The 23,922-nt window shown below is 48.5% G+C and overlaps 8 protein-coding genes across 8 annotated transcripts; 5 read left to right on the top strand and 3 right to left on the bottom strand.

The window, feature by feature from the left end:
• Positions 1 to 70: 70 nt before the first annotated feature.
• L3040_001044 (uncharacterized protein) lies at positions 71 to 1,317 on the bottom strand (the record flags this gene model as incomplete). Its single annotated transcript, XM_007297293.1, has 3 exons — positions 71 to 477; positions 548 to 1,154; positions 1,210 to 1,317. 3 exons carry the CDS (start codon positions 1,315 to 1,317, stop codon positions 71 to 73), a joined length of 1,122 nt encoding a protein of 373 aa, XP_007297355.1.
• A 921-nt stretch (positions 1,318 to 2,238) lies between these two features.
• On the bottom strand, positions 2,239 to 2,987 carry L3040_001045 (uncharacterized protein; the record flags this gene model as incomplete). Its single annotated transcript, XM_066155410.1, has 3 exons — positions 2,239 to 2,705; positions 2,785 to 2,887; positions 2,955 to 2,987. 3 exons carry the CDS (start codon positions 2,985 to 2,987, stop codon positions 2,239 to 2,241), a joined length of 603 nt encoding a protein of 200 aa, XP_066013427.1.
• A 3,932-nt stretch (positions 2,988 to 6,919) lies between these two features.
• On the top strand, positions 6,920 to 8,606 carry L3040_001046 (uncharacterized protein; the record flags this gene model as incomplete). Its single annotated transcript, XM_007297295.1, has 3 exons — positions 6,920 to 7,013; positions 7,340 to 7,510; positions 7,567 to 8,606. 3 exons carry the CDS (start codon positions 6,920 to 6,922, stop codon positions 8,604 to 8,606), a joined length of 1,305 nt encoding a protein of 434 aa, XP_007297357.1.
• A 1,889-nt stretch (positions 8,607 to 10,495) lies between these two features.
• On the bottom strand, positions 10,496 to 14,054 carry L3040_001047 (uncharacterized protein; the record flags this gene model as incomplete). The annotated part of the gene is made up of 5 exons (XM_007297296.2): positions 10,496 to 11,743; positions 11,839 to 11,912; positions 12,553 to 13,431; positions 13,481 to 13,831; positions 13,964 to 14,054. 5 exons carry the CDS (start codon positions 14,052 to 14,054, stop codon positions 10,496 to 10,498), a joined length of 2,643 nt encoding a protein of 880 aa, XP_007297358.2.
• A 977-nt stretch (positions 14,055 to 15,031) lies between these two features.
• L3040_001048 (uncharacterized protein) lies at positions 15,032 to 16,117 on the top strand (the record flags this gene model as incomplete). The annotated part of the gene is made up of 3 exons (XM_007297297.1): positions 15,032 to 15,118; positions 15,169 to 15,752; positions 15,802 to 16,117. The coding sequence occupies 3 exons, from the start codon at positions 15,032 to 15,034 to the stop codon at positions 16,115 to 16,117; spliced, it is 987 nt and encodes a 328-aa protein (XP_007297359.1).
• Positions 16,118 to 16,471: 354 nt separating this feature from the next.
• L3040_001049 (uncharacterized protein) lies at positions 16,472 to 17,413 on the top strand (the record flags this gene model as incomplete). The annotated part of the gene is made up of 1 exon (XM_007297298.1): positions 16,472 to 17,413. One exon carries the CDS (start codon positions 16,472 to 16,474, stop codon positions 17,411 to 17,413), a length of 942 nt encoding a protein of 313 aa, XP_007297360.1.
• Positions 17,414 to 18,356: 943 nt separating this feature from the next.
• L3040_001050 (uncharacterized protein) lies at positions 18,357 to 20,082 on the top strand (the record flags this gene model as incomplete). Its single annotated transcript, XM_007297299.1, has 3 exons — positions 18,357 to 18,371; positions 18,442 to 19,090; positions 19,142 to 20,082. The coding sequence occupies 3 exons, from the start codon at positions 18,357 to 18,359 to the stop codon at positions 20,080 to 20,082; spliced, it is 1,605 nt and encodes a 534-aa protein (XP_007297361.1).
• Positions 20,083 to 21,845: 1,763 nt separating this feature from the next.
• Positions 21,846 to 23,793, top strand: L3040_001051 (uncharacterized protein; the record flags this gene model as incomplete). The annotated part of the gene is made up of 3 exons (XM_007297300.1): positions 21,846 to 22,170; positions 22,359 to 22,728; positions 22,779 to 23,793. The coding sequence occupies 3 exons, from the start codon at positions 21,846 to 21,848 to the stop codon at positions 23,791 to 23,793; spliced, it is 1,710 nt and encodes a 569-aa protein (XP_007297362.1).
• Positions 23,794 to 23,922: the final 129 nt, after the last annotated feature.

Below are 23,922 nucleotides of genomic sequence, written 5' to 3' on the forward strand. Positions count from 1 at the left end.
GTGATCATCACGCTCACGTCCACGCCCACGCCCAAACTTCAAAACTTCAAAACTTCAAAACTTCAAAACTTCAAAACGTCATGCACTCCTGTTCCATCCCGCACTCCGTGCAAGTCCTCACGTCCATGCCGTCCTCACCCTGCACCGCGATACCCCAAGAGTGTTCATGCTTGGCGTCTGAAATCTGGTCGCCGAAATTCCCCCCCGCGGCCCCGTTCTTCATGTGCCGCCGGTACTTGTCGGTCAGGGTCTTCTTCTGCAGCTCCCTCAGACCGGTCTTGAATTTTTTGTTCTTGCGGATCTTGGCGTCTTCCACCCGCTTCTCATGCTCGGCGTCCAGCGCCTCCTCTGATCCCCACTTCTTCCAGGCGTAGGCCTCGACTTGGAAGCGGAGGAAGAGGTTCATGTCGTGCCAGTGAGTCATGTGGGGGTTTCGCTTGGAAAGATGAGGAAGGAGTTCGGCGTCCTCCAGTTCAGCTGTTGGTGGGTTATGTTTAGCGTGGCGCGTGCAGGAGAAAGGCGAGAAGGATGGGAGTAAGAGGCTTACGGTTGGTCAATAGGTAATCTTGCCTCACCTCCGTCTTCGTTAACAGACTGTACTTGTCCGGGAACTTCTCCTTGCAGCTGTTGCAGACCTGGCACCCGAATACTTCGTCCCATTGCCAGTCGATTTCCAAGCTCCTGCAGTCCGTACATCTCTTGCCTTGCTCCTTCGCAGTGAGTCCCAGACCTGGTTCGAATGGGCCTTCCTTTCTCCGCCGCAAGCTCTTGAGCAGCTGGTGGCGTTCCCACTCTTTCAGAGTCATATGCGACGGCTTCTCTTCCTTCGGTGCATGCAAGGCCTTGTTGAACGGGTCATCATCCGCGTTCAGGAATCCACCCCTCGTATCCGTCATCTTGCTGAAGTCATGGTCGACATAGCTTGCGAACTTCCTCGCAGCCTGGATACCACTCTCTTTAGGCATGTTTCGGCCATCGCGGTTCGACCGAGGGACGTCGGCGGTAGATATCAAGCTGTGGGCGCGCTTTGCGCTCGCTGGCGCCGCGGTGGCGAGGAATCCTGAAGGGGTGCGTTTGGCGGATTGGGAGGCGGCTGCTGCCTCTCGGGCGAGCGACTGTTCGCGGAGAGCTTTGGCTTTGAGCCGATTCTCTTCCTGGGAAATGATGTTAGTAATGGTATATTGTACTCAGACACTTGGTTTGGCTGACGATTTTGCGAGTCACTTCAGGCGTGAGTGGTGGCCGAGCTGATTGATCTTGAGCTTGAGCTTGAGCTCGAGTCGCTCGCTTTGCAGGCGGAGTGCTTGGTCGATCCATATTGTATGATTCCTGTTTGGAGGCAAGAAAGAACAGTGACTCTGTTTGGATGTTGATGTCGGATGTCCTGTTGACAAGGCTTTCAGTGGCAATAAAGTCGAGATTGTTCAGCCTCGGCTAGTCACCATCCGACAAATACCCGAGAGCTCTCGGCAATGTCATTGTCTTTTGGTTACCTCTTCGGCGTTCATCTTTCCGGTTCATATTATCTTAATATTTGGATAAGCCGGAGAAATATTTGCCAGCTGCCAATACTCATATTGTCTGTTGTGCCAGATTCGGGGCCTTCTAATCATATCGGGGATACGTTCAGATACCGTCACGATCATCTGCAGCCTTTCTCGTTGGTGTCTCAGTGATGCTATACTACATATATACGCCTTTGCCAACGAAAGTCGTTCTCTTTATCTTTCAGTGCCCAGCCCGAAACTGGCGAGCTGATTTTTGCTTTATACTGTTGATGACTCTCCCCCGGATCCTCTTGTCTATTTGTTGACATTGGCATCAATATCGAAACTCACCAAGCCTCGGACAGAACATGAAGCTTCGTCTTACGAAATTGACGTTGGAATATCAACCGCATCATATTTTTTTTTAGCTAACTTAGACCGCATATCTTCCTGCCTTGCCATATATCGTATAGAACGACTACGAACATGCTACCCAAGCTTACCGCTAACCCTCCGTCTCTTCGACGCCTTCAAGCCTCGATTGACCCAAGCGGTGGAGCATATCGCGCCGTTCGGGAGGTGACCTTCGTAGCGCTTATGATGATTGAGTTGGTAGCATTGCAATAGCTGCAGTGGTTGAATTGATCGAATGAATTGAGTGACAATCAAGTTGAGGTTTGGCAATGAAAGCCATATAAAAATTATTATATGACTGACGAGCCACCCCTTTCTGGTTAATGCAAAGCGTGTTTCAACTCCCAACACCATTCAGTGGGTTAATACCATTTAGTGGGTAGCTAGGCTCTCCAATATTTCCAGCAATATTCCAACTCTTCCAATCAACGATCTCGTCCGAATAATTTAACAGCTCTGCCTTAGTTTCAAAGCAGATGGACCATAAACCTAGGCCGTCGTCATTTACCACTTTAGTTGGAATAAGCATGTGCAGCCTGTCGCCGGCATATGCGATGTATGAAAAGCGCAAGACCTTTTCGGGCTTTGGCATGTTCATCTCTGACTTGATGTAATCCAAGATGACGTCTTCGTCTTGGGACCATAAATCCATTTGCGAAGACCGACCCAGGAAACCTCTTTTCTCGAAACTTTCTGGAATCCATAGTTTGGCCGCTTCATCAAACTTTTGAATGTTCGCCTCGATAACACAGTACCATTGATCAGACGTACTCAACATACCGAGCCAGCTGTCAGGGCTGTTTACTATTTTTTAGATTATTAGCTTTTGCGTAACAAGCAATAGAATCAAGAGGTAAGGATCTATAGATACAAATCAACTTACTCGTATAAAATCCATTTCCTATTTGATGCGTGTAGCCCATATCTCCGCGGTGCAGTCTACTTTTGAAAGGCTTGTGAGTTTTATTGATAGCAGTTGCTTCTCCCTATAATTCGCGTAATTAGCATGAGCTTGTATTATAATTGCGAAGTAAGCTTATCATTTTCGCTTACTTCTACTAAAGTGAAAATGGTGTGCCGCTTCATGATTATAAACTATATTGAACCTACTTTGGAGACTATTCGATAGCCGATGGTTTTTCTTCCGCTTCCTACAGCTTGAGCTCTAGTAAACAGAAAGCTCAAGGCTAGCAAGATTGGGCAAAGAAATTGCGATAGTAGTCGTCGCATCGTGATTTAAAGACTGAAAAGTCATTCGATAGTGCGAGCTAAGGAAGGAGAATAAGCTTGAAAAGGAAGAAAGAAGAAGAAGAAGAAGAAGAAGAAGATGATGATGATGATGATGAGCTGAATCTAAAGCAAATGCAAGAAGAGATTATCCCTCTTATGAAGTACATCTCTTTCACTGATTTTATCTGATATCGTGCTCATTTAACTAATATTAGCAACCGTTTTTGGGCTTTCTATTAATCGCCGTTTAATCATCGGTTACCTTAAATACGATGCGAGAGAGATTGATCTGACCTAACCACCAAGGCGGGACACCTACTAAGGCAACCGTTCCATGAGAACACTTATTAAATCAATTATCAATCATCAATCTAATCTAATATAATGTTGAGCTAAATAGGTATAGATCTTGGCTAAGACCGTAAACTATCAAGAATGCGGTCACCTGACCTACCCAAGGGGAATACGTTGATTGGATGCATTTATTTGAGCTCGGGCTGCACTCTTGATGTCGAAAACCACCTTTTGCGGTTGAGAACTACAATCAGGGACTCTTCCCCTTTCGATTACCTGATGAATAGCTAATAAATATTGACAGATTGCAATTTTTTGATCACTTTACAACGTATTTATAGATTTTTTCTTTTCCGGATACTTGACTAATAGCTAATTAACATTAAGGCGGGAAATGCTCGAGAAACAGCTAGCTGCATCGCGCTCAGGGAAGCTACAAAGTGACAGAGATACACGGTGAAGTGTTATAACCCTTACTACTCCACAGCTACTATTCCAACCTAATTGAGCAATTACTATGTCCCAGGCGTAAGTATCACCCCTTGAGGGTAGGGTAACCAGGAGGTTTATAGTTGGAACTAAACTTTTGAGGTACCCTCGAGGGATAATACCGGTACTTACGCCTGTACCGTGGTACGTGACCTTAAGCACGGAACCTTTACGTATACTCTGTATAGTCTCGTAAATCCTTACGGAGAGATACTTTACTTTGTCTAATGACCGTCTTTCACAAAAGAGGATCAGAGGATCGCTGAAATGACCCCTACCTGCCTCAAAGGTAACTCAAAGAAATAACTATGAAATGAAAGTTGGTGGTATAAAAAAAAGTATTTTTAATGGTTTTTTATGAAAGTCCGATTTTCGTGTTCCTCGCTGATTCTAGTATCTATAGGTAGACGGCGATTCTGATATATACGCATAGTACGACAGTATCAAAATCAGTACTAAGATCTGTAATTATCATAACCCATCGTACCTTCGCTCGCTATTTGACTCCTATCAACACCATCGTCAAGCTCAGAATCGCTAGTATTTTGAGGACGGACGGTAACCGAGGGTGGTGAAAAATGTATCGATTACGATTTTGGTGAGGTTGAAAATTTAGATCACAACCGACAAGCGTCCTTTTCGAATAGATTTTCCTTTACCGGCGACTCCGAACGAACCCTTCCTTTACCTCGACCACCACGCCGGCTACGATCTATACCTGATGAGCATATCAACTGAGAATATACCAGGAGGATTTGCGATAAAAGGGGAAAGGGTGTAAGGGGTAGGAAAAGGTTCGAGACGATCTACTCTTTTTCTCTATGATCCTTCTTATTTATAAAAGAAAGCTTAGTCGACAGTAACCTCGCTATAGCAACTTGAAATGCTTTTAAAAGCTGTATAAGGATCGCGATACCGCGAGATCAGAAACCCGGGACTATCTATTAAAGAGCCTTTCCCGTTTCGTGGTTTTTACCCTTTATTGGACCGTACTTTATATATACCCACGGTACAGGCCTAAGTATTACCCCTCGAGGGTGCCTCAAAAGTCTAGTTTCCACTTTAAACCCCCTGGTTACCCTACCCTCGAGGGGTAATACTTACGCCTGGGACGTAGTAAGACCTTTACTTACCTCAAAGGCAGGTAGGGGGTCATTTGAGCGGTCCTTTGACCCTCTTTTATAAAAGACGGTTATTGGACCGTTTAAAATCAGTCCTAGTTATAAATCAAGAATAATTCACCTTTTTGATCGTCCCTGAGCTCGAGACCATCCTATGGCCATCCTATGGCCATCCTATGGCCGTCCCCGTTTATATTTTTAAAACAGACTTACTAATAAGCTCGTTTTAAAAACTTGAAACTTTAATTTTTTTATAATCGGAATCGATCGATTCAGCAAAAGTCCAGCCGCACGAATGCACTTCTTTCGATTGCAAAGGGGGTAATATGGTAAGGGGGTGGTATACCTACCGGTAGTAAAGTGTAGACTAGCAAGTAATAGAAAAGGGAAAAAAATTATTTGCTTACTAATTCACGTTCTCCGAGACGGTTTGAAATTCGAGGACGGCCATGGGACGGCTATAAGACGGTCTTAAAATGGTCATTTCGTAAAAAGACCGACTTTTATTAACGACGATTTAATCGATTAAAATGGTCTTACTTTATAAATGATCTTTTAACAAAAAGACGAGCTTTTATAAAAAACGGTTTAATCGAATAAGATAGTTCCATTTTAGCTACGATTTAAATAATTCAAATCGTTTGTTTTCAGATTCTATTCAATCTTAACTATCGGCCTAGGGTGATTTATTAACTATGCTAACCTCTTGGAGTCGTCTTCTAAAGAGACCGTCATCGGATTGTCAGCTGACGGTTTAAATTACCCCCTGCCCTTAAGGTAGCATGTCGCCGTAGTCCATTGGAGGTCCTAGGACAGCAATTTGCCACCCGCCCGACGTAAATTAGTTGTATCTTACATTGAATTTTAATATGAAAATTTGATATTTAGAAAAACCTTCATCAAGCGGACTGATGCATCTTGTTTTTATTATTAAGGCTTTCACAGTCATGATTTTATTCAAGTTATAAATATAGTCGAAAATTTGATATTCTTGAATTTTCGCTAAATTGTTCGAGCTTTTTTCGCTTTTACAATTGTAATTTTTGCGTGATAAGTATTATTTTAATTATTTCAATAACAAAAATGTATAATATTCTTCATAAATAAAATAGAACTGGCTCACCTCGACTCGTGTATCCAACTTTTATCATTACAGCTTCATTCATTGTTAACTCATTCTTAAAACAAATCGCGATTTTCGATTATTTTTCGATAAAAAGTCAAAAACATTAGTTTTTTACGATTTGCAACTTAAATAGCTTAACATTAAAAAGAGCTATACTATTAAAGATTGAATGCATTAATCGGTGGAATCGAGCTCTTTCAAAGTATCGGAGTTTTAATATCATCGCTCTCTTCGTTGCTAAATATTTCTAATACAAGTTGAAATAATTCAAATGGGACACTTGCTTGTCCTGATTGTTACCGAGAGCCCGCAGGTAATAGTCAGCGCACTGACTATTAGAACGTCTCGGAAAGGTTTCCTAGATTCCCATTCCGAGGTTCCCAGCGCCCACATTTAGAAGTACGGTACTACGGACTGTACTACCGTACAAGTACAACTGGTACTAAACGCCACCTTACCTATCCTTCTGCAGTGGGACCAGACCGCACACTCCAACCAAAGCAAAGCAAAGCAAAGCAAAGCAAAGCAAAGCAAAGCAAAGCAAAGCAAAGCAAAGCAAAGCAAAGCAAAGCAAATAACCCCCCTTACCTACCCACCCACCCACCCATCCACCTACCCACCTACCGAGATCCTTACCCTGACTGCATAGGTACCGGTACCGTACCTATACCGTCTTATTTGCTCCGTAGGCTGGACACGGAAACACGCACATCCACACGCACACGCACACCGCGACTGCCCCTCTACCGTACCGCTCAATGACATCGAACCCGCCGTCGTCCGGTGGTGGCCCTTCGGTCTCCGCCCAACGCACCCAGACCTTAAAGAGGAGCGTACAAGCTGCCTTTGATGGTAAGTGAAATAAACAATCTTCTCTTAGCATCCTGATTATCCATTATTGTGCATCTTGATTACCTATTATTGCCTATTATTGTGCATCTTTTCTTCTTTTGCTCACAACCCCCTTGTTGCGATGCTCTGGTGATAAATACCTGGCTTTTTCGTCCAGGCATAGATAGATAGTAGCTGAGGAGGCTATCTCTTCTCTACTACCATACCTACCATACCATACCCCCGACCCCGAGATCAATACATGAATGAAATGTTTCCTCCCCGACGGCCTTTTTTTTGTATGTGCTCTCGTACCTGTTCTGAATAGCTGCTAACTCAACCGATAGACCCGGCGGATCATGGGATCAGCCCCAATGTAGGATATCAGAGCAAGGTTCGCGTCATTGATCGTTACAAGGTCATCGGCTTCATCAGCAGTGGAACCTACGGACGAGTCTACAAAGCTGTTAGCCGTTATGGTCAGCCCGGAGAGTTTGCCATCAAGAAATTCAAGCCGGGTATGCATCCATCACCGGCTCAGTCTACACGGCGCCTTGCTGACTCGATTTTCCAGATAAGGAAGGCGAGCAAATTCAATACACCGGCATCTCGCAGTCAGCCGTACGAGAAATGGCTTTGTGCTCGGAACTCAGACACATCAACGTCATCCGACTGAATGAGACCATTCTGGAGGACAAATGTATCTACATGGTCTTCGAGTATGCTGAACATGATCTGCTTCAAATCATACACCACCACACGCAGCCCACGCGTCATCCCATGGTGCCGTCGGCACTTAAGTCCATTATGTTTCAACTTCTGAATGGATGTCAGTATCTGCATGCAAACTGGGTCCTCCATCGAGATCTTAAGCCAGCCAATATCATGGTGACTTCGGGTGGCGAAGTGAAGATTGGAGATCTCGGCTTGGCACGACTCTTCAACAAACCTCTACACAGCCTCTTCTCAGGCGATAAAGTCGTCGTCACCATCTGGTACCGAGCCCCGGAGCTGCTGCTCGGCTCGAGACATTATACGCCCGCAATAGACATGTGGGCCATCGGGTGTATATTTGCGGAATTGCTTTCCCTACGCCCGATCTTCAAGGGCGAGGAGGCAAAAATGGACAGCAAGAAGACGGTCCCTTTCCAAAGGAACCAGATGCAAAAGATTGTAGAAATCATGGGGATACCGACAAAAGAAAAATGGCCACATTTGGTCAACATGCCTGAATACAACCAGCTCAGCACTCTCTCAAGCTCCAACTCGAGGTCCGGATCGAATCTCGAAAAGTGGTACTACAGCACGATTAATGCACACGCTCCCACATCTGTTCCATCTAATGCGTCCCTTGGAGCCGAAGGTTACAAGCTGCTCTCTGGCCTACTCGAGTATGATCCCGAGCGAAGGCTTACGGCTCAGCAAGCACTGCAGCATCCTTTCTTCACCACCGGAGAGAAAGTAAGCAGTAATTGCTTCGAGGGCGTCAAGGCAGAGTACCCGCATCGCAGAGTCAGCCAGGATGACAACGATATACGCACGAGTAGTCTCCCTGGCACAAAGCGGAGCGGGCTGCCGGACGATACAAGACCGATGAAGAGACTGAAGGAATAATGAATGGACTCCATTAAGCTTTGCCCACCGGTAAATTGTAAACAGCCGCTGCCATCGTGTCAATTGTTTGGGGGACTTTGCAGACGATCAAACCCGAGATCGGAGGAAATACGGGGAGGGGACAGAGGTTGGATCGATTCTCGTCGCACCCCCGGGTTTCGAAATATGCAATCGTGATGCCAGACTCCCCACTCGTCACATCCGGACTCACATCGAGGTCCACCGAACGAAGAATGACCCAAGAATCAGGAGAGGCAAGAGATTAGTTTGCTCACCGCTGTTGTGCACCTACTTGATTCGACGAGAAATTACGCCAAGGTTTGTGCTGTGCTACAGTGGCGCTGGCAAGCATCGTCCCAGACTCGGTGAAGGCTTATTCGGACGAGGTGCATCGCAGTTGCATGTCAGAAGCAGAAGTGTGACGATACATAGAGGTGGTTTTTTGGGGGGCTCACAAGAGCCAAATCCCGCTCAATGGATTGTCGGAATTCAGTCAAACAACTACTTCCACATCTCAAATAAGAAAATTTGAAAGATCAAAAATTTGTTTTGGTCTTTTTCTGCTGTCTTCACTGTGTATGTGTTGCACGTTGGCTCAGTTCAGCCTTTGAGAGGGGTTGGTGGTAATAGCGACTCGCGAGATCCGAGAGTCGCTCCTTGGGAATAAAATTCCCTTTCCCGCGCTGCCTCCTGTCTGCCGTATCTCGCTCTCTCTCTCTCTCTCTCCTATCTATTGGCCCCTTCGCTCCTGTCCGTCTCGACGCACTACCGCCACCGATTTACAAGCCTCGCTCTCCCTTCTCTCCTCCTGCGTTCAATTACGAACTTCTCCACCGCGGACCCTGATCGGATGTCTGATAAACGCCAGTAAGCCGTACACAGGGCTGGGGAAGGGGGAAGGGGTGGGGGATTCAGACTCCAGCCACTCAAGTCAGTCAGTCAGTCAGTCAGCATAGTAACAGTAACTAACCAACCCGACCTGGCTCGACTGATTTGTCTCAACAAGAAGCGGTTGTGGACTTGGAGAGCGGAGAGGGGTTGGGGCTATGTATGTATGTGTGTATGTATGTATGTATCTTGTATCTTGAGACTGTTATCAGATACACCTAGTTTCCTTGGTAGCCAGGTAGCTAGGTAGCTAGGTAGCTAGGTAGCTAGGTAGCTAGGTAGCTAGGTGTCTATCTAATCTCGCCTCTGTGCCTGGCAGTTCTGGTGGTGGCATTGAGTGAGTGAGTGAGTGCCTTGAATCGTGCTTCAATCGCGCTTCGATGGGGAGGCTCGGGGGAGGATGGGATTAACTGGATGTTTTGTTTTAGCATGATAAGTTGGTTGTATCAAAGGATGATGTTAAATCGGTGTGGCAAGAGAAGATTACTAGGTACAGTACGGTTTGGAGCTTGCAAGGATCGGTTCAGAGGAGTGGCTGTCTGTATGTATGTGTATATACCTACCTTATGTGAGAACTTCGCTTTGCATGTCTCTGTACCTTACTAGGCACGTCGGGCAAAAATATCGAGTTAATAGCTGGCAAGCGACGAGTATTGGAGGTCTTGGGGCGAGGGGCGTTTGCTCCGCTTTTGACCCGCTAGACGTAGATAATTACTACTACTACTAGTTGATAGGATCGCAAGGACTAGAGATTGTCGTCGATCAGCTCGAGGGGGAGGATTAGCGATAAGTTATTTCGCGCAAGAGGAAAGAAAAACATCTGTGCTTCGAGAATGAGAGAGGGAGGAGGGTGGATGGATTTAATTTTAAAATGTTTTATACGGCCGGCTCGTTACGATTATTCAATTGAATGTACAGGCTAGCCAAGAACAACCATTGTTATTCGCGAACCGAGCTCACATTCCGGATCACCAGAGTCAAAAAGTCAGAAGAAGTAGCCGTCAACTACGGAGAAAAAAAGCGGTTGACTGACAAGGACGCTGCGGAAGCCATTCTTTCCCCAGTCTCCAGGACGCATCTTCGACGATACACGGAACAGGGCGGCTGCGGGTATCGAAGCCATCTCCTCTGGTCTGCATCTCTCTCTCGTCGGGCGAGGGCCATCGCGGAATAATGGGGTTCTCTTCTCCCAGGTGGCAGATGTATCGTTCGATCCTGCGCTTCAGGCAATCCTGGTGGATGGTGGTTCCAGGGGTGACTATCCAGGCTTCGTTCCTGTTGTTGGTGAGGATGCCTGAGAAGGCCATGTCCGCGAGGTTGAGCGACGTCCGCAGAAACTCGATCATGTCCAGCCAGGAGCCGACGTCTTCGACTTCGCCTTTGTGGGTGTGATTTTCCGTTAGTGTTCCCGAGGGGGAGAGAATCGCTGGGTCATCAATGTCATCATCCATTTGGTCGATGTTTCCTTCAGCTCGCGAGGCGGAACTCGGATATAGGATGATTTCGGATAGCTGGAGTGCTCGTAGAGTTCCCGAGTGCCTGGCAAAAAGTGCCTTCAGATCACCCCCTCTTGCTTCGAGAGACTTAAGGGAGAGAGACTGGAGATGATCCCACTGATGGGTGGGAAGTAGAAATTGTGCGAGCTTGATCCTTCCCCCCTGAACAGCGAAGGTGCGATTTCGGGTCGGACTGAACTCGAGCTGAAGAGAACGTAGAGCTGAGCACCGAGATAGTATAAGAGTTAGACACGAGGTTGGGCCGCTTCCCATGCTAGTATCATCGAAAGCCAGTTTGAGTGTCTTCACGTTTGATAGGCGCGCTGATACCTTTGAACATGTGGCCGCCTGCATGGTCACCAGCCCTGATTTTCCCCAATCCCGCATGTTGAGATTGATACCCCCAAGGTATGTGAGAGACGGGAGTTTACCAGCGCCATTGAGGGATTGCAGAAGTGTCCAGAATTGACTGCACATATCTGGCGTTTTCGACCTGGTAAGAATACTTTCCGGCAACCAAAACGGTCTGGTAATTCCGGAGAGGCGTGATGTCGTCGATTCGTCATTTTTCGCATGATATTCGATGCCACAGAGTCCTGGGAGCCTCCAAACGATGTTCGAAAGCAGACCAGTTTCCCGAAGAAGCCATGCGCCCGCCTCCTCGTCGAGAATTGCTAGCTCCCACTGCCGATACAATGTCTTCAAATCGGTACGGGGAATCTGGCCGACCAGGTGCGACTGGTTACAATGTTCCTGTTTGGAGGAGTCAGCAATTGCCAGAAGCAGAATGTTCCGGGAAGAGAACGAGACAACCAAGGTTGGAAATTCCAGCTTCACCAAGCACTCACAAGTGAAGGTCCTTTGGCCCGATTTATCAACATACATGGATCGTAGCTGATCACTCGAACATACGTGCTCAGAACTGGATGTTTAGCAATGTTCTCGAGTTTGAGATAATTATAATGACTGATTGTGACAAAAACTTGACGGTATAGTGATCTTGATGCTGATTTGTTAAATTTGAGACACATGAGCCGGAGGAACTTCAGCTCTAATCGAGGAATATATCCGCAAATGACGTCCAGAAGCTCCGAGGGAAGGAGCACGATATTCCTGCAACTATCCCCTGTCGGGACAGCCTGTGGCGGAGAAGACATATCTTGTTGATTCGAACCGGAATCGTTCGGTCAAGGTCAATAGGGAGGAAAGTACTTGAAATTCCCAGGATATCAGGGGAATGGGGTTCTTAAGTACCCAACAAGTGACGTCGTTCACGGGCGCCGGCAATCGAGACGTCATATAAAAAGTAGTAAGTTCGTTGGATTTTGCTGCTAGTACTAAGTCAGTTGAGGTATATAGATATATGGTGTGTATTAGCTAGCCTTGCAGAGATCTTCTTGAAGATATATCGATCCTTCTTAGACCTCTTTCCTCTGTTCCGGTAGTATCAGTATAAAGCCGAAATGGCGCACCGGGATTGCCTATGTCTACTTTGGACATCTTGTTTTACAATTCGCTTTCGTCATGGCCATCGCCGTCACCATCTCCTTCACTATGCTCACCCGCTGCTGTCCCACCTTCGTCATCGCTATCGTCCTCCTCACTACTCGACCCGGAACCCTCGCTCTCGCCCTCACTTCCAGGGTCATAGTCTTCTTCATCTTCATCTTCCTCGTCCATGGCGGCTTGCTCAGCCTCCGTGGCCGCTTTCTCTAACTCATTTGACTCTTCACTATCGATAATATTGCCGTCTTCGTCCTTGACAGCATTGATATTCAGCCTCTTCGCTTTTCTCTGCTCGGCCATACTCTTATCCTGCAATCCATGCCTCTTGACAAAATTTCCGATGCCTACAAAATCCTCTTGGTCCAGCATCGCAAATTCGTACTCTGCTTTATTCTCTGCCTCTCCGGGTACACTTGTATCGACTTCCACGGCAAGGTTGAATGTTCGTTGCAAGACACTGGTGTAAGAGACAGCCGAGATTCGCTCATTGGGAAGAAACAGCAAAGGTTTCTTGAATGCCCACAGTATCCCATTTGGTAGGAAAAACAAATATCCATCCTTGGACCCTCTGAATCCTTTGACAAAAACGGCCTTCTCATGGGGTCGATGAGATTGTTTCAGCTCTGAGGCAAAGGACTTTGGGTCGGCTTGCGTAATCTTGAAGTTGCTCTTCCCGGCAGCCTTGAACCTCGCAGATAGCGCCCAGTCAAAAAGTGTTTTGTAATCATCAGATACAGCTGCGGCGGCTCCAGCTTCGAGGCCACTTATTGAACCAGCCTTGGGTGCTGTATCGGGTATAGTGAATACAAGAGGTTCGATATTTGGGGAAGCGCCCGCTATCGGTCTCGATGGTGTGATGGCGGAGTTCCGGGGAAAGAGGATGTAGTTGTGTTGTTTTACGGTCTTTTCGGGTACAGGAAGGCAAAATGCGTACTCTGAAAGCCATAATTAGTCGTGGTGAGCGCCTGCACATTATCGACGTACCGATATTACTCCACGCAAAGCTCATTCCAGGCACAGGCTCAGTAGAATCTGGAAGGCGGGCGTAAAGGTGTTTGGACGTGAAGCAGAGCGTATATTTCTTCCTTTGGGGAACTGCCACGGAAATTTCCTTGACTTCGAGAAGCACAGGCTCGTCAGAGCTAGCATCGGCCGCGGCTTTTGTTGCACCATCGATTGCCGCATGTCCATTTGCGCCGCTCGAGGCAGGTCGGGCAACCAAGCCCTGATCCTCAATTCGTCGCTTTTTGTTGGCAGGCTCTGGGCTGTTGCCTGGAATAACAGTGCAAACGTACTGGGAGATTTGGTTGAATAGTTCGATGTAGTGAGGACCAGCTGTAACCATATATCAGTTCTATATATATGATAGTAGATTCAGAAGTCAGAAAGACTTGATATTTCAGCATATGCGTGTTGAGGCCTCGCAACAAGGCTATATGTATCATGATATGTTGTTGGGAAGCGTACCAGCGGATGCATTCCGAATCGCTCCCTGAATGTCAACTCGACCTTCGAAAGCCTTTGCGAGACTCTTCTCATCAAGAGAGGAGGATCCCATTTTTGGTGGAAATGTGTTGAAGCTTGGAATGAGAGACGCGGTTGTACGCGATTTCAAGTGATCTTGCGAGACAGCCTTGTGGTTCAGGGGTTATATCCTCTATCACGAGACACATTTGTGGCATTGAATGAGTTCCAGAAATCAGTCATTCACACTGGATATCTGCCTATCTGATGTTTTTTTCCACCGAAAAGTTCTTTTAACTCATGCATACATAACCTAACCTGAAGCAGATGTAAGTATCGGCACGTGTGGAGGAGGGGAGGCGGCAAGGCCGGGGGGGTTTCGCTTTTCTCGGTGCGACACTGAAAAATAGACTGACAACATGAACAACATCATACTTCTACAAATACTCCTTTCGCCTCGACAACGCCCATGTTTCCCTTCGGATTTCTCACAGCCCTCCATGAAGATTGTAAATACGGATGGGTTGAGGAATGATCGATTCAAATGAACCCCATCCGGCCGTCGTCGCCATGACTTGGACGACGAGATCTCTCGCTGACAGCAATAGCGGAGCAACAGCACCTCATCCATCTTTTACAAATCCCACCGGGATTGTGGATTGACTTATCCTACGCCCTGGTCGGCCTGAAGACTTTCTCGCTACAAACTGTACTTAGGGAACATCCGTGGAAGCAACTGCATTTACGGGCGTAGCTTGTCGCGTATTATGTCCTTTAAGGGTCGACCTTAAATCGAAGATACTTCGACTTATTATTACTTAAACGCCCACAGCGCCGCTCGAATCTTGGGATCGGCCTCACCTTTACGTAAAAGGCCCTGTTTCCTCAGAGCTTCATCGTTTTATTCACAAGCCAAAAAAGGCACCGAGCCCGATTTTCCTAGTACTTGACTTTACCCCACCAAAAACCCCGCCATCGACATTCCAGGATACTTCGTAGTTGTCCCATCTTTGTCGCGCATCATTATTATATATCAAGACCACTTTGCGAAATCTCTCCGGGCTTCTCACGATGACGACCACCTCGATGATTCAACCAAAGTTCCTTTCGAAAGGTGACCAGCTCGGCGTGGTCGCCGTCGGTTTCTCTGGGGGACAAGTAAGCACCCAAGGTCTGCATTGCATCATTCTCTGGCTGACAGCTCCCAGTGCAAACCTGGAGTCGACGCCGCGCCCTCGGCTCTGATTGAGAGTGGCCTTTTGACCCAGCTCAAGGAAGAACTGGGCTACAAACTCTTTCACGATGATACTGTCCACTCCTACAAGGACCTGCTCCCTGCCTCCGATCCGGACTACCGCGGAATGAAGAACCCACTCGCAGTATCTGCTGTTACTCGCAAGCTTTCGGAACAAGTGTATTCCCATGCGAAGGAAGGCCGAATGGTTCTTACACTCGGAGGTGACCACAGTATTGCCATTGGCACAATTGCGGGAACTGCAAAGGCTATTCGAGAACGCTTGAATCGCGAGATGGCCGTAGTCTGGGTAGATGCGCATACGGATATCAATACTCCAGAGACAAGTGATAGCGGAAACGTTCACGGGATGCCGGTTGCGTTCTTGACTGGCCTTGCCACAGACGAGCGGGAGGACGTCTTTGGATGGTTGAGGAAGGAAAACATGATCAGCGTCAAGAAGTTGGTTTACATTGGTCTACGCGATGTTGACCGGGGCGAGAAGCTTATTTTGAGAGAGAATGGCATCAAAGCATTCAGCATGCATGACATCGACAGGTACTTTAATCTAGGAAGTGTGGATATTGACAAATGCTGACCAGGGTAGACACGGCATCGGCAAAGTCATGGAAATGGCCTTAGCTCATATTGGCAATGACACACCCATCCATTTGTCTTTCGATGTCGATGCACTGGACCCAATGTGGGCTCCTAGCACCGGGACACCCGTTCGCGGAGGACTCACTTTGAGAGAAGGGGACTTTATCGCCGAGTGCGTTCACGAGACCGGTTGCTTGGTTGCCATGGATCTGGTCGAGGTCAACCCTACGCTGGAGCCAGGTGTTGACGATATTGGAGCCCATATGACCGTCAGATCTGGCTGTTCGCTGGTCAGATGCGCATTGGGCGAGTCTCTTCTGTAATTCTATGGGCTGGGGGCTTCTTGGGCGGTACTTGGGCGGTACTTGTAGTTAGCTCGGCTAGACGCGGAGTTCAGGCCGGCAACCATAGAAAACAGAGTCCTGTATACACAATTATCTCTTCTGAATACATGTATGAACCGCTTGTGTGACACCGAGTCATTCACAACGAACGCGTGGTTGTACCCACCTGCATCTTACAAACGAGACGCTAAGTAGCGAGGCTGAGCTTCCGGAAACCTCGAGCGGCGATTTGACAGCGAGAACCAAATAACATCACCAGCCTCGCCATCAATTCGACTTTGCCTTCTACCTACGGTTTCAATCTACGTATGAAATCGATACACATGATCTAATATGGCTTCCTCATCACGCTCGGAACCTCCGGAAGATGCCAGCTTCACAACCATGGACGAGAAAGACCCGACTCTAATCGGCATTCACTGTCAATACACATATTGTAACCAACTCGACTTTCTGCCCTTCCGCTGCGAATCATGCCGCGGTACCTACTGTCTCGACCACCGCTCAGAAACGGGGCACCAGTGTCACAAAGCCGGAGAGTGGGCCGCGCAGAGGCGGCGAGCGAACCTCTCGACGCCCTCCCTCGGCGCAGGCAAGATGATGGCCGAGGTCGAGAAGCCCTGCGCTTCGCCTGCATGCAAAACCTTGATCGGCACAAGTCTCTCGACCTCGGTGCATTGTTCTACATGCAATCGGGACTACTGTCTCAAGCATAGGCTGAAGGAGGATCACGACTGCACGAATCTCGTTCCGATCGGGGCACGGGTGAGCAAGTTTGATACTCAGGCCGATAATGCGAAGAATGCGCTGGAGAGGTTGCGAGCTTGGGGGACGGCGCAGAAGGCCAGTATGGCTACGAGGGTTCTGCCGAAGCCGAAATCGACGTCGGCGGCCGCGAGGGTGGTCGCTGTGAATAAACTGAAGAAGACGGCGAAAGGGGACGACAAAATCCCAGTGGAGAAACGAGTATATTTGTATGTGGAAGCGGAAGCGGCTACGACATCGTCGAAGTTTCCAAGTGGCGCGTTCTACTACTCGAAGGACTGGGTGATGGGTAGAGTGCTAGATGCTGCGGCCAAGAGTCTGCAGGTCAATAATGTCAATAACCAGGCGATGGACGAGAGGGAGAAGCTAAGGGTCTTTCATGTCGAGGGAGGGAGGCTGCTGGAGTTCAATGAGAAGGTCGGGACGGCGCTAGTTAGTGGCAACAGGATTGTGTTGCTGAGAGGTGTCGGACCTGCAGTGCCGGATCTGATAGACCTGACGAGGAATTGAGACTGGATCGAAATTTATTTGGAAAAGATCATACCAGCGGGCGGGCCTACTGGTGCTGTTATTAGGGTGCTACTTGCGGGTGGCAATACTTTTTCCTGTTGATTTATGGCGTTCGAGAGCATGAGCGATTAAGCATGGTGGAGGCGTCTTTGATTTTACGAATGATGCCTTGTATAAAAGCATATTGAACGTTTGGAATTTGCAATGACGTTCTTGCAGAGTTCTTGACGAACGCCAGTAGGTACTGGATCGACTGCGGGGGAATCACGATAGGTTTGCAACAGCGATGCATTATCTTTACGACGAGCTATATTGTAAGTACTAGTCTTCAATTAAACTATGGTTGATCACACGTTTTCCATCTTTCTTCACCTCCGGATCACGGACAGAGTATGTAGTCCGAGAATCACAGGAAAGTGATAGATGAAATACATATTTGCTCCTACGATGATCATACAGTGAAGTCTCAAAAACATATCGCGCTTACTAGACGATGGGCACCTTTGGAACATTGGGCATTCCTCATTCACTACCACACCTTACGTACCTGAAGCAAAGCAAGCGCTCTCCGCTCGCCTTCTGATTCGTGGTCTATTTACATCAATCTTGGCAGCATGTCTGATAATAGCACAGCCACTGCACTGCAACACGCTCTCCAGCAGCCGCCAACCACGTCACTGGCCTGGGTTCAAGATAGCCGCCGCTCTTGTGCTTCCTGTCTCTTTCCACTTGTTCTAGTATACAATTACTACTATCTCCCTCCTTTCTGCCTTCCTCGATTCCACGTTTGTCTCCTTGATTGAATCTGTGATCCGGTGCCTAAAGGTACCTCATCAACCTTGCTGCGACTCGCATATCTGTTCCCTTTTTTCCCATTTTCTTCAAGGCACAAGCAAAAACCACAGCTAAGCAACTAGCCTTGCTTATTGCAAGGTCCATAGCCATGGCTGGACATAATGTATGTTTTGCGTGGCCCCAGGACCCACCCGATCGTGGTCGTATATCGTACCGTCACTGAAACCCAGCAGGATCCAAAGCTCCTCTACGCCATCAACGGTATCCATGCCTACCACATCGAGAATGGCAAGGAAGAGTGCATCACGCCCGCAGGCGCGCAAACTTTATCGCTACTCATGGTCCCGACATCGTCACCATTCTCCGGGCTGTCCTCCGCCGACCCTCAATCTGCTGGTCCGGAAGAGGACTTCTACCTCCATCTCCACTTGCCTCCCGAGCTCGACCTCCCTCTTCCTGCGACCACACAGATATACCACCAGCCTCCCAACAGCTATCTCATTCCACGATGGGATCTGGGCCCAGAAAACGGTGCATTCACGAGGTTACAGTTCCCTCGCGTTGATGAAGGAAAGGGAATCCAGGATGATATCGATACCTTTGAGACGATTCTCGCGCAATGTACAGCTTTCTTAGAGCGAGCCTCGCCACCAAGGTCCGCGCGCCCGAATACATCGCGGTCCCAAGGTTCTAAAGAGTTGCCAATTGCTCCGTACGATCCATCAGCATTCAAACCAGGAGAAGCCTACGTACCTGGAAGCGCCAGCTCTCACGTTGGCGGCAAAATCGTTCTCATTGACGAGGAAAATGGAAGCGTGGTCGGGGAACTGGGTGAAGGATTCCATGTTGTGGAAGACAGCAACATGAAGGCGGGCAACAAAGGTAATGTTCACTTGGTTGGCAAATTCTGGGGAGTCTATTAACAGACACAAGACCCTGTCGAGATCACACTTCCCCAAAATGGATCTTCCAATATCGGCGTTGCGCCGGCTTCTGAAGAGTACCTTGAAATGGCCATGCACCCAGCCTACAAGAACTCCATGCTGATCTCAAAGGCGGCTATGGCATCCCGCCTGATTGTCACGACCTCGAGCAGCGTATCCAAGATTCTGCAAACCCAAGCCGACAGCTTCACCCAAAATACGAAACCCAACTCTAAGCCTATGACTTTTGACCCTACCACGCACACGCGCCTCCGAAAAGTGCACACTTTCTCTGAAGGCGCAGCTGGTCTGAGTGCCAAGACGGTAGGACAGGTCAGCAAGTACGCACAGAATCTGGGAGCTTCGCTAGTCAACCGTGGCGAGAAGGCTAATCATAGGGGAATCGGCCCTGATGGCAAGCCCGTTAGCGGGTACAAGCCAGGACTGCTGAACAAGAGTTTGATGGCGTTCTCTACTATTGCAGATGGAGTCGACCAAGCTGGCCGTAATCTCCTGGCCTCTACATCGACTGCTGCAACGACTGTTGTAACGCACAAGTACGGAGCTGAAGCTGGTGAGGTAACGAAGAACATTGGTGGTGGTGTCAAGAACGTTGGGTTAGTTTATATCGATGCCACCGGTGTATCGCGGAGAGCTATTATAAAGTCGGTCGCTAAGGGCATGGTGATCGGCAAGATGAGGGGCGGAGGGGATCTGGTGGTTGGTGGTGGTGATGGAGGTGTGATGACAGCGTCGCCGAACGTTACGCAGAACTGGAAGGAAAAAGAGGCTTTCCAAGAGCGGGACACGGACTATGTGAGCATGACCGGTGGCAGGGGCACGCCTGATATCATTGGTTTTGGAAGACAGACTCTGCCCGCCTATGGACATACTGGCCCAGGGGAGAGCTTGGAAGGGCAGAAAGCCTATCCAAGTGCTATGAGGCAATGAGCTGGGGTGGGAGGGGTGCGGGAGTATTAAACCGTACATGCAAAGACTTTCCGAAATATGCTTTGTGGGACTGCGTAACGATAGGCTTCGCTACAAGATACAACATGGAATTCCTATTACATTTGTTGTAAAGGCGTGGGGATGCGTTGAGAGTTGCATTTTGCAGCAAGTATATACAGAGTAAATAGGGATCAACGCCTAAGACTCCGGCCCGACGTTATACCTGGACAGGACATTCCCTTTCTTATCCCTTGGGCTACCCTTCCTCACATCCCTTCATGGGGGCCTGTCCTTTTGAAGTGTCCGATTGTCTCAGCTGGCGCTTCAGCTGCCGTATCAACACCGATATAGTTGCGTCTCCTAATAGCAAAGCTATGACAATCTGATTGTAAACGCGCCTTCAGTATACTCACCTTGATAGTGGCAACACGCTTTTATCTACCCATCCAGAGTTGCTTGCAACAGAAACAAAGGCTGGTGGCACGAAAGCAGAGCAGCACGGTGTAGGGACGGAGGAGATAGTCTTATCATTGCTTTACAGCCTAATCAGTATCGGATCTCGAGTCTGACTTTACAGCGTTCTTGAAGTGTAATGAAACTACGAGTTATATATATTTATCGTAAACATATACGATTTTGCAAAACCTGGAGGTGTTGACAATGTAGGTACATCAGAGTCTTCGGCTGTCGGGGATAGCCGCTTGTTTCGCCCGCTTCCGTTACCAGTATTTGCATAGCCGAGGCTTCTGCTTTGCGATCGTCAGGCATTCAGGCAATCGGACGGATACTTTGGGAAATCGAGCATCTCATCAAGAGGATAGGCTCCTGTAGTACCACGAGGGGTGAGGAGGGGTGGCCTGGGCGATTATTGTCTGCATGAGAGTGGGAGTTACGAAAAAAAAAAACTGGATCTAAAGAAAGAGCTTTCCAGTTGAGCTAGGTAGTGAGGGTTGAGTTGAGTTGAGTTGAGTTGAGCTGGAGCTGAGCTGAGCTCTGAGGCTGAGGCTGAGGCTTAGCTGAATCGAATTGACTCCTTCCAGTGTTCTTTTAGATATTCTTCGGCTCACGCGCTAGTTTGTGGTCTAGGCGTTTTCTAAGTAGCTCCCTCTTCGGTTGCCTCCACCTTGTCTTACGTCGAAGATCATCTTAAACATCCTTAGCTTCTTAGCTATGTATAATATTACAATCCCCTTTCTTAATTATACCATCCCCCCCTTTAAGACTGAAAGGATGGGAGGAGGTCCACCTAAGCGAGCCGACGATTGAATAAAAGGCAGCAGCCTAATGGCGGCACGAGCCAAAACAAAGCAAAAGTCTACCGGTATCCGTGCCACCTTCGGACCCTGCCCTTTATCTGCAAGGGGAGGGATAGTACTACGTATATCAAAAAGATTAACGCATAGATGTACTTGTAATAATTACCTATCCCATGAATACTCCGTAGTCCTTACAGTACGGAGAAGCTTATCACCTGATGTCCGAGCTCAAGCTTCATAGGTAGCTACCCCACATGAAATCGGGCCCCCTCCTCTTCCCCTCCCTTCCAACAAGCAACAAGCAACCAGCACCAAGAGCCCACAAACTCACCATACGGGCCGAGCCAATTGGAATGACAGCTACGCCGAATCCGGATATACGGACTCTACTCCAGGTTCGGGAATAACCCTGGCGGTAATTGAGCATTAGGTTGGATTCTTCGTACAGTCCCAATATAAACACCCCTCCTCCTCCTCCTCCTCCTCCTCCCCCCCCTCTCTTCTACGATGAGCACCGCCCGCTTCTGCGGAACCACGACACGAGCGACACGGACCATTCTACGATCGCCGCCGCTTCTGAAGTATAGTAGCCGAAGCAGCTGTTTACCGAAGCTCTGTACCGATACAACGGGCTTAAGTGGGCGTGGATCTGGTTTGGGATTGAAGCAGAAGAAGAAGGGTGTTGAAATTGGGATAGGGAGAGGATTCGCTACGATGCCGATGCAGCATAGTGTGCCGGCGCTGAGCGACCCGTCACTGTTGAAGACGGGCGTCGCGTATGTGGATGGCGAGTGGGTGGGTGCAAAGTCTGGGAAGACCTTTGAGGTTTTTGGTGGGTGGTGCTCTTGTTCAGTTTTTCTTTGTGGATTGGGTTTTTCTTCGTTGTTTTGAGGGGAGCTGCTGATTTGGAGGGAGGGTGGAAAGGATAGATTGGAAAGGATAGGATGGGGAGATGCTTTTCTTCTTTTTCTTTTGACAACAAGTAGGTGTGATTTTGCTGATTGTGCTCGTGTGATGCAGACCCCTCCTCGGCAAAGCTCATCGGCGTCGCGCCGGAGTTCGAGGTCGAGGACACGCAGAAGGCGATTGATGCCGCGGCTAGGGCTTTCCCGGCTTTCAAGCTTATGACAGGGCGGGAGAGGTCAAAGATGTTGCGGAAGTGGTACGACCTGATGGTCGAGAACTCGGAAGATATCGCGAAGCTCATAACGTGGGAAAATGGCAAGCCTTTTGCCGATGCCAAGGGCGAGGCTGCGTATGCAGCGAGCTTTTTCGAGTGGTTTAGCGAGGAGGCGCCGAGAGTGTATGGGGATACTATTCCGGCGTCGGTTGTCGGCAACAGAGTGGTGACGATCAAGGAGCCCGTTGGGGTTTGTGGTTTGATTACACCGTGCGCATACCCCCCTTGGAACTTCAAGGTACGAAGGCTAATTGGGATAGATGGAACTTTCCGGCGGCAATGATTACGAGGAAGATTGGCCCTGCTCTTGCCGCTGGCTGCACAGTGGTCGCTAAGTCTCCTGGCGAGACACCTTTCACTGCCCTCGCTCTAGCCGAGCTTGCTCACAGAGCTGGTATTCCCAAAGGAGTCGTCAATGTCATAAGCGCTCTCGAGAACACCCCAGCAGTTGGGAAGCTCCTCACCACTTCGCCAATCGTTAAGAAAGTCTCGTTCACTGGATCGACTGGCGTCGGCAAGCTATTGATGAAGCAATCTTCCTCCACCCTCAAGAAGTTATCCTTTGAGCTGGGTGGAAACGCTCCATTTATTGTCTTCGACGACGCAGATCTCGACGCTGCAGTTGCAGGAGCAATTACCAGCAAATTCCGCTCTTCAGGCCAAACATGTGTCTGCGCAAACCGAATCTTCGTGCAATCCAAAATCTACGACTCGTTCGCCCAAGCATTCGCTGCCAAGGTCAAGGAGTTCAAGGTTGGCGGCGGATACACCGAGGGCGTCACTCACGGTCCCTTGATCCATGACAGAGCGATCAGCAAGGTTGATGCTCATGTCAGGGACGCTGAGAAGAAGGGTGGAAAGGTCGTCCAAGGTGGGCAGAAGATGCCTGAACTGGGATCGAACTTCTTCCAGCCTACGATCATCACTGGCATGACGACCGATATGGCTCTCGCTACAGAGGAAACGTTCGGTCCCGTCGCTGGACTCTTCAAGTTCGAGACTGAAGAGGAGGTTGTCAAGATTGCTAACTCGTCCGAAGTCGGACTAGCGGGATACTTCTTCTCGAAGGATATCCACCGCGTGGCGCGCATTGCTGAGGCGTTGGAAGTCGGCATGGTGGGTGTGAACACCGGCTTAATCAGTGATCCTGCGGCACCATTTGGCGGTGTTAAAGAGAGTGGCTTTGGCAGGGAGGGGAGCAAGTATGGAATTGGGGAGTACCAGGTTACGAAGATGATCACGTATGGTGGGATGGGGACACCGCTGCAGAAGTAGACGGGTGTAATGGAAGGCTGTCAGAGAATATATTATTCTTTGAGTCTTGATATCTGAGGTTTACAAGTACCTTCCTGCTTTGTTACAATGTATCAACTAATGCCCACGACTACCAGACCTAATGAGCGA

This window comes from Drepanopeziza brunnea (genome assembly GCF_022702325.1).
Source record: "Drepanopeziza brunnea f. sp. 'multigermtubi' strain 214-2 chromosome Unknown ctg1, whole genome shotgun sequence".
NCBI classification, from domain to species: domain Eukaryota; kingdom Fungi; phylum Ascomycota; class Leotiomycetes; order Helotiales; family Drepanopezizaceae; genus Drepanopeziza; species Drepanopeziza brunnea.